The 13,131-nt window shown below is 42.7% G+C and overlaps 1 protein-coding gene across 1 annotated transcript in view; it reads left to right on the top strand.

The window, feature by feature from the left end:
- Positions 1-7,983, top strand: part of LOC130137943 (AAA-ATPase At5g57480-like) — a 60,185-nt gene extending 52,202 nt beyond the window's left edge. Inside the window, exon 2 of the mRNA XM_056310629.1 lies at positions 7,582-7,983. Coding sequence (XP_056166604.1) covers positions 7,582-7,728 — 147 coding nt within the window. The 3' untranslated portion in view covers positions 7,729-7,983. The remainder of the gene's footprint in view (positions 1-7,581) is intronic.
- The last annotated feature ends 5,148 nt before the right edge of the window (positions 7,984-13,131 follow it).

Raw genomic sequence — 13,131 nt, 5'->3', positions numbered from 1 at the left:
AAAACCAGAGGTACCAATGCTGGTTTATATATGCCTCTACCTATTCCCGATGCTCCCTGGGAGGATGTCATCCTTGATTTCGTCTTGGGATTGCCAAGAACACTGCGGAATAAGGATTCCATAATGGTGGTTGTCGACAGATTTTCGAAGATGGCTCACAGGTTGGTCGATTATTTTTGCAAGAGATTGTTAAGTTACATGGAGTTCCCAAGTCCATAACTTCGGATCGTGATGTGAAGTTTGCGAGTCACTTTTAGCGCACTCTTTGGAGGCACATGCGAACCAGATTGCAGTTTAGTTCCTCTCACCACCCCCAGACTGATGGGTAGGCCGAAGTTGTCAATTGAAGCTTAGGGAACTTGCTGCGAAGTTTGATTGGAGATAGCCCGCGGCAATGGGACTTGGTGTTACCTCAGGCTGAATTTGCCTACAACAGGTCACATAATTGAACTACAAGCAATAGTCCTTTTGAGATAGTCTATGGGCATAATCCAATTACTCCTCTGGATCTCACACCATTGCCAATTCACAAACAGTTCAGTTCAGACGCAGATGAGCATGCCAAGCAGATGAAAGAGCTACATTCACATATCCATAATCATATCAACAAGCAAAACATGAAGTATAAGCAGCGAGTGGATAGGGACAGGAAAAGAGTTGTTTTCAAAGAGGTGATATAGTGTGGATTCACCTTAGAAAAGAGCGTTTTCCAGCTAACAGGTTTGGCAAATTACAACGTAGAGCTGAAGGACCATTCAGAGTTCTTGAGTGAATTAATGACAATGCTTATAAGATCGAGTTGCCGGGTGAGTACAATGTATCCGGGACTTTTAATGTAGCAGATTTGTTTCCTTACCATGCAAATGAGGAAGAACCTGAGGCGATTGATATCAATGAAGATGAAGCTGAAGCAGATTCGAGGGCGAATATTTTTCCTAGCAGGGGAGGATGATGCACTTAGATTGACGAACTTGGAATGGGCTGAAATTTGGTCGGCTATGTGAAAACTGCCCGCTGATCAATACTCACGCTTCGCCGTGATCGACGTCTTTTTTTTTTTTTGTGTTTCAGAGTCATTTAGATGGGTTTTCAAGCTTTTGGGTTTTAGATAGTTTTCGTTATTTTAATGTTATTTTAATGGCGTTTTCGTAATTTTTGCGTTTCCTATTGTAATTAGGTTTAATACCATATAAAAGGGTGTTTAGGGTTTCGTTTTAAGCAGAATTGGATTTTTTATAATCACATCTGAGAGGACGAATTATTCCTCTATCAAATATTTATGTTTAGTCAATTTTCTATCGCGATTCGGCATGACCCTTCCAAGTCCACAGGAATATTAGTATTTTTTTCCTGAAGGGTTTCAAGGTGAGTGGGTTGATCCGTCGCCCCCTAGCACCAATGGCAGATTCGAAACACAATTTTGCTTTTTTCTTACTCCTTTCTAGTTGGTTTATCTCTTGTTGAGAAAGGACAGGGGAATGTTGAGGTGGCGGTAGTAAAAAGGACATACCTTCCCTAACGCCATTAATTCCTCGTGAACAAAGCTCAGAGACGTTATCTCTTGTTAATGGTGCCGTCGCTCCTTGCTTTGTTGTTGCCCTAGCAGAGAGTTTTTTCCCTCGCTCTTGTAAGCAAGCGATCTTAATCGAACGGTGCACGGTGAGGATAATGGCTTGTGACGATTTCTCAACTTGTTAAATAATACAATTATTAATAAAACGCAGTAAATTAAATGATCTGTCTCGGACGTCTAAGACAGTCTAAGGACTGGGAACATCCCTGCACACACCTGCCGTTCTCGATGGATGGATGAGAGAGCAGATTGAAGGGGTCAAGCTCTTGACCCTTTATAAACTAGACACCTGTAAGCCAAAAAATATTACAAAAAAGGTTAATTTTTTTTAATAATAATCACCAGGTAAATCGCAGTTTAAAAGGGCTTTAAAATAGGGTGTTAAATCCAGGAGCAAGTTGCATGGACCCTTTTTTGAAAAAGAGACGGTGAGGAGGACCGACTCGCAGAGAGGAAACACCATTATCTCTAAAGATAGATTAATTGTCAAGGAAGGGCTTGAGATCTTGTTTCTCGGCCAAGAGGCTCCAAGCGAAAAAAAAAATTGAGAAAGAGGGGTCGTTACCGTTCGAGCAAATTGAAGATCATCGGATCAGAGAGAACAGAATCTCAAGCATTCAACGATGACCAGCAGAACGGATTGTGCATTGCCTTCCTAACGAGGATTTTGATAATGGGTGGTTCTCAAGGACCCTAATTTAGTAAAATTTTTCATACTAAGGCTCTGTTTATTGATGTAATTACCATGTCAACTAGAGTACTTGTTATTGGCTTGGTATACAAGGGGGAAGTTTTCCAAGTGCCATCCAGTGAAAGTGTACATTAAATACATCTAAACTGCAACACAGGGGGAACAAATATCGTACTTTCAATCACAGTCAACTGTAGGGATGAACCCGAGCACGGTGCCGTGATCAGGGGCGAATTTTCCCCGATAAAAAAGAAGGAAAGGGAGAAAATTGAGAAGACGGGGCAATTGGTTTTGACCTTGGCTGAGAAAATATTACATATAATTGTGGTGCCCCATCACATATGCAATAGTCTACTTACTGTATAACACGTGTCAATATAGGCCTACATGTTTGAAAGTCTCTATCCCCTCTCTCTTCACTCATCACTCTTCACGCTCCACACACTCTCTCTCTCTCTCTCTCTCTCTCTCTCTCTCTCTCTCTCCCCACTCGCGATTCTGCTCTGCTCTCTCCGTCCCTCCCGACTCGCGACCAAGAAGCCCTAGCTCTGCTCTCTCTTGTCCGACCCCCTCCGCCTCCTCCGGTGACCCAACAGCTCCCCTCCAAGCGAGGATGAAGTCCCCTTCACGCCCTTGAGCACTCCAATCCTCATGTCTTTGTTCCATCAAATTCTTGCCACGAGAACTTGTCCACTAGCGGTCAACGATGGCCGTTGACCTAAAAAAATCCAGCTATGGCCGCCACTGACCCTGGTTGACCTCAAATCAACCTAGATTCGAAGTTGAGCTAAGCTATAGATCCCTCAGTTTGACCTCAAATCAACCTAGATTCGAAGTTGAGCTAAGCTATAGATCCCGAATCTAGGGCTCGCTCGAGCTTAGATTGAAACTCTGAGGCTCAAGTTCACCGACCGAGCTCGAGCTCGAGACGGCAAGGACGAGCCGCAACTAGGCTAGTGGTGATCAGAGGCGAGGGTTCATCAGCCGAGAGCAGAGGCTTTAGTGGTGATCTGTTGGGAGGGGTTGGGGGAAACAGAGATCTCATTGGCAGTTGAGGGTGGAAGGATGGTGTTGTGGTGGTGGAAGGCCACAAGGTGGTGATGAACGGAGGATTAAGACGGCGATGAAGTGGTGGTGGAAGGCAATTCACAGGGTTGAGTTGACCACGAGTATGAGTTGAGTCTGTTTGTTGGAAGAAGAAGGAAAAAGAAAGAAAAAAAAGTAAAAATATATAATTGACACGTGTCACACACTGAGTGGATTATTATATAAGTGACGAGGCACCATAGTTATATGTAATATTTTCTCGGCACAACGATCCACCCCCACCAATAAAATGTTTATAAAAAGTATATTTCATATATGTTTTACACAAAAATATTCTTTACACATTTCATTTGTATATCTCACATATTTGGGGATGTGATATTAAGATCATATCTCCCCCATTTACTTTGGTAGACTTGAATGGCGCGTGCATCAAAGATTGGACCGTATAATGTTCCTATTGACCACATCCATTCCCAATCCCATGGTTCCTTCTCAAAGACCTTGATACATCACACCTCTCTCTCTCTCTCTCTAAAATCTCAAAAACTCCAAAAACCCTTTTTCCTTTTCTTGTTGTTTTCTTGACCGGACTGTTCTCCCTTGTACTAAAAAGGAGGTATCATTTTAGCCAAAACGCAAATCCAGCCTCTCTCTCTCTATCTCAAGCTTTCTTGGGACCTTTTTGCTTTATTCTCTCTTTTTCTCCACGGACTCCCCAGTTCCAACACGCAGCTCTTTGAAAAATCGGATGATTGATGCAGACCAAGATTTCTGGGGAGGGGGATGCAAGTAAGTTTTCACTAAACGCAAAACCAGCCTCTCTCTCTCTCTCTATCTCAAGCTTTCTTGAGACCTTTTTGCTTTATTCTCTCTTTTTCTCCACGGACTCCCCAGTTCCAACACGCAACTCTTTGAAACATCAGGATGATTGATGCAGACCAAGATTTCCGGGGAGGGGGATGAAAGTAAGTGTTGTGAAAATATGTCAGACAAGCGAATCAGATAATAGGTAGAAGGAAGGAAATAAATTTGCTATTAAATTTACGTGGTTCGATTAGAATATTAAAATCTGTGATCACGGGAAGAGCAGTATAGAATTTCATCACAGAACAAGCAAAACACAGGAGATTATAATAACTCAGTACTCAAATACTCTCCAGATGTTTCCCAACCGTTAATTACACTCAATAACTCACTCAGTAATTAGCCTCTCACAATTACAAATGAAATCTTGCTCAAGGAATTACACAAATTCTAATCACAAAAACTTAATTTGCTAAATCGCTACAAGGTATAATTACAACAAGCAAAACCCTCACGAGAAGAATTCTTTGCACAATTCCCTTCTGTGCAGTCTCAGAGTTCAATCTTCTCTCGGTGCTCAAAGGCACACCTTCAACGTTAAGAAAACTCCTCTATTTATAACCAAGAGAAGCCTCCCATCATTCATTGCAATTTGCAATACGAGGAAGTCTTCTTCAGTGGGTTGAAAACAGCAGAAAGTATCATGGGAGCTCCACCTATTCTTTCCCTCTTGTGCAGCTACGCTTGAAGACAGTTATAAAGGGACAAAAGAAGCCCATACCTTTTCATCAATTATTCAATCCGCTGACCCCACAAATAAATAAATAAATATTTATATAATATGTGAGCCCTTCTTCTGTGTGAACAAAAGAAGTCTTTCTGCGGCAATAAAGTCAGCATGCCAAAGAATCCAATGTGCAAGACAAATTGGACTTGGAGAAGGCAACAAGTTACTCGCAGTCAATTGTCTCACGCATGTTGAAATCTCGACCAATAATTCTCGTACGCAAGTTTTTGACTCGGTAGTAGAGTTCACACATTTTTAAGTTGATTTTTGTTCAATGAACTCAAATTCGAGACATATTTTAACAGTAAAATACCACATGTATCAAAGATTGTCACAGTCACTATTTCATTCCTTCTGAGAGAGAGAAATTAGAAGAGAACGCGCACAATAGACCAATGCAATGTCATTCATCTCCCTAAAATCCACTCCACCCGTGACCCCCCATAATGGGCCAATCAGCCACACTCATCCTACCCATTCTCCTTTTATTCTTATTAAATAAATTCATCGTCAAGGGGATCGTTCCTCAGTGGACCAAGTCCACGTGGACTCGACCCATCGTAATCATTGTATTATATAAGCTTACGTCAGACCTCGCAAAATCGATGGATCGAGCTTACGTGAACTCGATGCATCTTCGAATTTCTTGCTACTAGACCGGACTTGCAAGAGCAATCGCGACATGGAACATGTGGCAAAAAATTGAAACTTTATGAAACCCCCGTTGAAATAGTTATTTTCGAATCATCGATCGGATTCCTTTAGTCCTGATTTTATACATGGGTCCTGTCGACAGTTGGACGACTATCGTAGAATTCTATGGTTTGGTTTTTTAACAAATGTACCCGCGACACACTTTACAAAATCCTTTACATATCTAACGGTCGTGCCATGGAATTGAGCGGCCATGTTCTTGGGCACTTCCAAGAAGAAAAACAAAAATGGAAGAAGAAAAGAGAACCACACACTTACTGAGTCCAAGGATGGTGTCTCTTCTCTCTCAAATTCTAGAACGTGGTGGTCGAGAAAATATTGCGTTGCGGGGCCACCACACTTTTCACTTCTACTTTCACCCATTCCGTCACTCTCTCTTCTCCGTTACAGTCTCTCTACACCTTCTCCTCTGTTGCAGGCCTATGCAACATTTTCTCCCCATAAAAAGCTCACCCCCAATGGCCTCCGCCAACCCCAACCCCGACTCTTCTTGATCGTCTCCTTCTACCACACCCAGAGATCTCCAAGGAAAACCTCAACTTTCACTCCCACTGAATGACGGAAATGAAGGAGTCTTGGACATCTGTGGCCTCCCTCCTGGGCACCCTGGCCTTCTGCCAGACCCTCCTCCAGGTGGTCCTCCCGCCGGAGCTCCGCTCCGCCTCCCTCAGGTTCCTGAAGCACGCCCTCGGCTGCTGCTACTCCTACTGCTACTTCGAAATCGCCGAGACCGAGGGCGTCAACACCAACGAGCTTTACAAGGCCGTCCAACTCTACCTCAGCTCCTTCGTCTCCGTCTCCTGCAGCCGCCTCTCCCTCAGTCGCGCCCGCAACTCCAGCTCCACCACCTTCGTCCTCTCGAACAACGACTGCATCGCTGACGTCTTCGACGGCGTTGCCGTCCAGTGGGAGCACGTGGTGACGCAGCGCCAGTCCCAGCCCTCCTCGAGGGGCGAGGCGCGCGTCTTCACGCTCCGGATCAGGAAGTGCGACAGGGACCGTATCCTCGACTCCTACCTGGACTACATCATGGACAAGGCCAACGACATCCGCCGCAAGAACCAAGAACGCCTCCTTTACACTAATTCGCACGGCGGGTGGGGACCGGTGCCGTTCAAGCACCCGAGCACCTTCGACACATTGGCCATGGACCCAGAGAGGAAGAGGGACATCATGGAGGACCTCCGGGACTTCGTGGCCGGGAAGGCCTTCTACCAGCGGACAGGCCGAGCCTGGAAGCGGGGCTACCTGCTCTACGGCCCACCCGGGACGGGGAAATCGAGCATGATTGCCGCCATGGCCAATTTCCTTGGCTATGACATCTACGACCTCGAGCTGACCAAGGTGCACTCCAACTCTGAGCTCCGAGAGCTCCTCATGCAGACCAGCTCCAAGTCCATCATCGTCATCGAGGACATCGACTGCTCGGTCAATCTGTCGAAAAGGTTGAAGGCACAACAAGCCACCGCGCCTCAGAGCTACTGCGACACTGGCGCGCCTGATGCTGCGTGCGGCGGCAACAAAGACCGGAACAACGACACAATTACCCTCTCGGGACTGCTCAACTTCACCGACGGCCTGTGGTCGTGCTGTGGGAGCGAGAGGATCTTCGTGTTCACCACCAACCACATCGACAAGCTCGACCCGGCATTGCTCCGGAGCGGCCGGATGGACATGCACATCTACATGAGCTACTGCTCGTACCCGGCGCTCAAGATCCTGCTCCGGAACTACCTGGGCTGTGAGGGCAAGGACCTCAGCGAGGCGGCGGCAAGCGATCTCCAGGAAACTGTCGAGAGGGCCAAGATGACGCCGGCTGACATAAGCGAAGTCCTGATCAAGAACCGGAGGAACAAAGAGAAAGCAGTGAGCGAATTGATGGCGGTGTTGAAGGCGAGAGCAGAGAGGAACGAGAAGTACGGAGGGATGAGAGGGGAGCGCGAGCTGAACAGGGTGGAGGAGGAGGAAGAAGAGGAGCAAGAGAAGAGGGCTCTGGAGATCCCCAAAGAAGTGAGAACTGTGACGACGATTCTTGCAAGAAAGTTGAGGCTGATGAAGCGAAAAAGAGAAAATGAGACGGAAAACAAATTGGTAAAGCGTGGGGTTTGACCAATGGGGACACGTGTGGGTGTCTAATATTAAACGCTCCGAATTCGTGTCTTACTACGAAAATATAAATAAACCTCGTGCCATCCCATGTTGTGTCAGGTGCAGCTTTTGGAAGATGTGCAATGTGCGTAATGTGATTTTAGGTCCATTATCTTATTAAAAAAAGAATTCTGCTCTTTTATCTTAATTTTTTTATTCTTTGAAGATCAAATTATCCCTTCTTTCGCATGAAATTGCGTTTTATATTCTTTATAAGATGACGAGAGATTTCATTTTTCACTTGACTAAGGAAAGTATGTTGACACATGAATTCTTGCGGACAAGCCTAGTATACATTTTTTGTAAAGATAAAAAAAATGACAGTAAAAGAACAAAAAATTGATAATTAAAAAAATAAATGAACAAATAAATAAATAAGAAATAAGAAATCATGAATAAAACACCAATCTTCCCTGCTGAGGAAATACTCTCTCTCTTCCCTACTGGAAGCCCACTGCTCTCTAATAGATAGATTGACCGGAATGGCAACGCCGGAGAACCTGAGCATGGGCCAATATGTATACTTAGTAGAGTTTACCAAGGGTACGAAGAGATGGTCCAATTCATCGCGAGCGTCCCTCCCAGCCTCCTCATTGGACGCCCCTTGTTTGCCGCCGAATCGATCCACTGGAAAGTTGCTGCCGGGCAGCGTTATTAGGATCTCGGTCTTCGATATTGCGAAGGAGGAGTTAGCGCCAACTCCGTGCCTGGAGCTTCGAGACGCCCACCTGGTGGACATCCGGGGAGTTCTCAATGTCACACTTAGAATCCATCAAGAATAGAGGAATGACGCGGCTGTCCTTCCATCCGAATGATACAGACTCAAACACAACCAACAACTTATTATCAAAAGAAATATATACATCTCCAACTAACAACTAAACCTAACAAACTCATCTCAATCATATACGGTTTAGAAATATACAACTAACTAAGCCCATCATCCACAAAAGAAAGCCACCAGCATAAAAAAGGGGCGACCTTTTTGAGCGGTTTCCCATTCTTGAGAAATGGAAATTGTGGCCAACAACGCCGTCAAATCATCTTGGATGAAGGTGCCGTAAATTGCTAGCGGTTTCCATAAGAATATAAGTCTCTCTGTTATTTGATGTGTGACTTGGGTTCTTATTGTGGTACATCCATCCGAATGATACAGACTCAAACACAACCAACAACTTATTATCAAAAGAAATATATACATCTCCAACTAACAACTAAACCTAACAAACTCATCTCAATCATATACGATTTAGAAATATACAACTAACTAAGCCCATCATCCACAAAAGAAAGCCACCAGCATAAAAAAGGGGCGACCTTTTTGAGCGGTTTCTATTCTTGAGAAATGGAAATTGTGGCCAACAACGCCGTCAAATCATCTTGGATGAAGGTGCCGTAAATTGCTAGCGGTTTCCATAAGAATATAAGTCTCTCTGTTATTTGATGTGTGACTTGGGTTCTTATTGTGGTACATTGAAATCTCATTATCATAATCGCCTGGTAAGCGGCCCACTTACAGTACACAATTTGATTATGTTACATAAGTGAAACTTACGGATTTTTTGGACACTCCCGATATCGATGGAACTATCATTTGTGATAATATCGCCGTCACAGGCTCCCGTGTTTTGGACTTGCTCTTGATAGTAAAAGGAAATCACATAGTGGAAAAGCAACATACTTCTACAATGAACTAACGATATCGCTCTGTACTTTTTATTTTTTTTGGTCGGTTACATCTCCCTGTACTTTTTTTTTTGATCGGACATCTCCCTGTACTTGAAGTCTTTCTTATTTGTGCAGCGAGTATTAGTCAAGACCAATTGCGAGCAATTTAACGTCTTCCACTTTTCCCAATACAAAGAGACGAGTTATTTGCCATAGTCCAGTTATTTGAGGAGGAACGTTCGGTCGAAGCTAATGGCACCAGCTGGTAAGGAGGAGTCAACCTGGCCTTTGCCCTTTGGACCTAGCTTTCAAAGAAAACCCTGAAAGCCCATTTCGATTATGTAAGATCCGATTTGCCGGCCCAAGTAGCTCATTTGGCGAGTTTTGGGCCTTAACCTTTTTGTTCAATTAAGTACCTCAACTATCGAGAATCAACTTGATGTTGTATTTTGGTTAAATCAAGCCCCATGTCGTGTTTTCTGCTGGTGTGTACTATCATCTGAGCAGTTGTTAGAGAAAAATAATGACGCAGTCAAATGTGTGGTAGTGGTGGTTCTCAACATGTAGTAGTGGTGGTGCTCGATTCACACCGGTGGAAAACTGAAATCACAGTTTGCATGTAGATGATGAAAAAGAGAGATGACATGGATGCATCTCGATCGTAGGATGTGTGTTTGGTGACTTAGCATAAGCTCAAGACTTGGTGTCCAACTACTGGCAACTTAATGGCATACTCGTCCATGTTAGTAACATTAATAATTTTTGTTAATTGAAGGACCAAACTGAGCTGATTTTCAAGAGTTCAGATTTAAAAAAAAATTGGGTAACAGTTGAACAACGAAGACAACTTTAGTACTTGTGGTATCGCTACACCTTAATAAGATTTAAATGTCAAATGGAACTAAAAGTGCCATAACTTTTGTACGGCGCTCACTTTGATGTTAAAATTTTTCGTCATACCACTTAAGTGTCACTTTTTAAAATAAAACAATCACTTAAATAACAACTCCGATTGGGAATGCTAAAAACCCGACGTGGCAATTTTTTTTCAATTTCCCTAAATGTGGCTCGCCGGTGAGCCCAATCAGAATTAATAGCCCCTAAATGATGTCGTCTACATGTTTTGCCCCAAACATAAATCCTAATTCAGACAAATCAAGACATTTCCCAAATTGTTGAAACCCTAATTCGGTAACCCCAAAATTAAGAGCTAAATCTTGCAACGGAGAGCAGAAGCAGATTAAGCGGCTCCAATTTGTTTGAACAAAGTGAAGGTGAATATTATTGCTATTGTGGGCTCAAAAGTGCAAGATAAACATTTTGGACTAGGTTGAATCCCGAAAGAAGATTCCATGGATGCGCTAGGTATAAAGAAGGGTCGTAGTGCAAATATTTCAAATGGGTTGATGCGAAATTTTTAGGCCGAACAATAGAGGTGATCTCAGAGGTACTTTATGGACGATATCAACCTACACCTTCATTAACGAACAAGTTGGACGATGTCGACTCAGTGCAAGCAAAAATGAAGGCTTTTGCATCTCTGGCCAACCATTTGAAGAAGAACGTTTTAAGGATGAAAAGTGAAAGAAAGTTCTATGGAGTGTTGATTGTGTTGTTGTCTTATTTGGACTATTTTATGCTCAAATGTAAACTAAATGGTGAGAAAAAACTTCTCAGTTTACTTCAATTAAAGATCAGTGGAATGGGTAATTGTTTTGGGGCAATGAAAGCTAGTTATTGCCTTGTTTTGTACTTGAAATGTTGCTTTGTTGCAATTTCTGCTGCAAGGAATAATTAGGTTCACGAGTGATTGTTTGAGTGCCAAACTTTGTTAAAAGTGATCATGTGAGTGCTAATTTTTTGTTAAAAGTGATCACTTGAGTGCCAATTGTTGTTGAAAAGTGATTGTTTGCGGTTTTTAACTTTTTAAAAAGTGATATTTTGGTTTCACTTTCGGAATACTTGCATTACCGGCTTACAAAGAAACATGAGGACCATTTGCTTGACAATACACATTTTATACAAACTTCAAAACACATAAAAAGCAAGACTGCACCAGTATGGACCAATTTCAACAAGTCTAGTGTAGTCTTGTACTTGTACCATCAGCACAAAACTACAATAGCACGTTTTTAACAAGTTTAGCACAAGACTAGCCAAAATGCAAAGAAAAACATAACAACCATATGTAGCACTAGCTTTGACAAAAAAAAATGTAGCATTAGCCAAAAGCAAGACAAAAATTGGAACTGCCAAAAGTATAGAAAAAAAATTATTGCCTTTACATGCAAGTGCTTCTTTATATTGAGTTAATCTGAATATAACAAAAACATCCCAAAACCAACTAAAGTCTAGATAACACCATATGCATCAACGGATAAAAGCAAGACAAGAACATAACAAGCCCCATCAGTCAATTTGAATATCCCCTCCCACCAAACAAAACCATGTGCAGCATCCCAAACAACAAAACCAAATTCAGCACCCTTACACCAGTTTATCTCAACAACCCCCCATTTCCTTTTCCTTTTCCTTTTCCTTTTGATGGACTTTTGATTTGATTCATAATTTTTGCACTCTTTCTAATTTGAAATGGAACTGTAGATAATTGAACTAGCCTTCCTTTCTCACATTTTATCTTCTTTGCAGCAACCATTCTCGTTCTAGGAGATCGAGACTAAAAGGTCATTTGGGGGGAGCTCTCTCTAATTGATATTGGCTTTGTGACAGTGGTATTAGGGCCATTGTTGGTGTAAGGATCAGTTGATTGAGATGAAACTGGTGTTGGGTTCTTTGTTGGTGGCTATTTTGGAGCTCGACCCGGTGTCATCTTCTATAGAGCCTATTCTTTGGAGCTACCACTTGTGTTTTTGGAGCTGCCCCTTATGCCGTCTGTTTTGGGGCACCATTTTGTTGATTCTTATTGGATTGTGCTCCACTTGCCGTTGGTTGGTTTGTTTGGGCTTGTCCTTGGGATCTTCTTCTTGATGGAGTCATTGATTCTTGATTTGGGCCACCTTTAGGGATTAGCACCTCTAAACTTCTCCCAAGTTACAACAATATAATCATATTCTCAACAGGATCAAATACCATAAGTTAAATGCACAAGACCTACAAAACTTACATTCAAAATGATCATGCTAGTATTAAAGTATGTAAACAACCCATAACTATATAGCATTATCCTTTTGCCAATAGCCCCTTTTATTTGTTGTGGTGTTAAACTTTCAAGAACATATTCATATTTTCTTCTTCTCACCTAAGAAAGACATAACAAACTTAAACTTTGCCAACATATGGACAAACAAGAACACTAAGACAAATTGTACAACTTACTTGTCATTTTTTCTTTGATTGTGCAAAAGTCGACTCAATGGTTGCCCTGCACCTGGCCCTACATCAGGCCTTATAGTTGGCCCTTCAGCTGGCCTTGCATCATGCCCGTAGTTGGCTTTTCAACCGGCCTTGCATCAGGCTAACAGCAGGCCCTACATCGTTGCATTCTATTGTCTACTATTGATATTGTTGCTTCTTCAATTCACAACCTACCTTTTTATGCCATTGCTTATGGCAATATGAGCACTGAACTTTTTCACCAGACCTACTCATCATCTTACTTGTCATCTCAAACTCCTACATTCTCCTTTTTCCTTTTTAGCCTGCCTACTAGATTCTTTAGCAGCAAAGCGTGAGGGG

This window comes from Syzygium oleosum, unplaced genomic scaffold (assembly GCF_021117445.2).
Source record: "Syzygium oleosum isolate NSW1041296 unplaced genomic scaffold, Sole_v2.1 Sole_v2.04, whole genome shotgun sequence".
NCBI lineage: Eukaryota > Viridiplantae > Streptophyta > Magnoliopsida > Myrtales > Myrtaceae > Syzygium > Syzygium oleosum.
The sequence above is the reverse complement of the archived record's forward strand: the minus strand, read 5'-3'. Positions and strand labels throughout refer to the sequence as shown.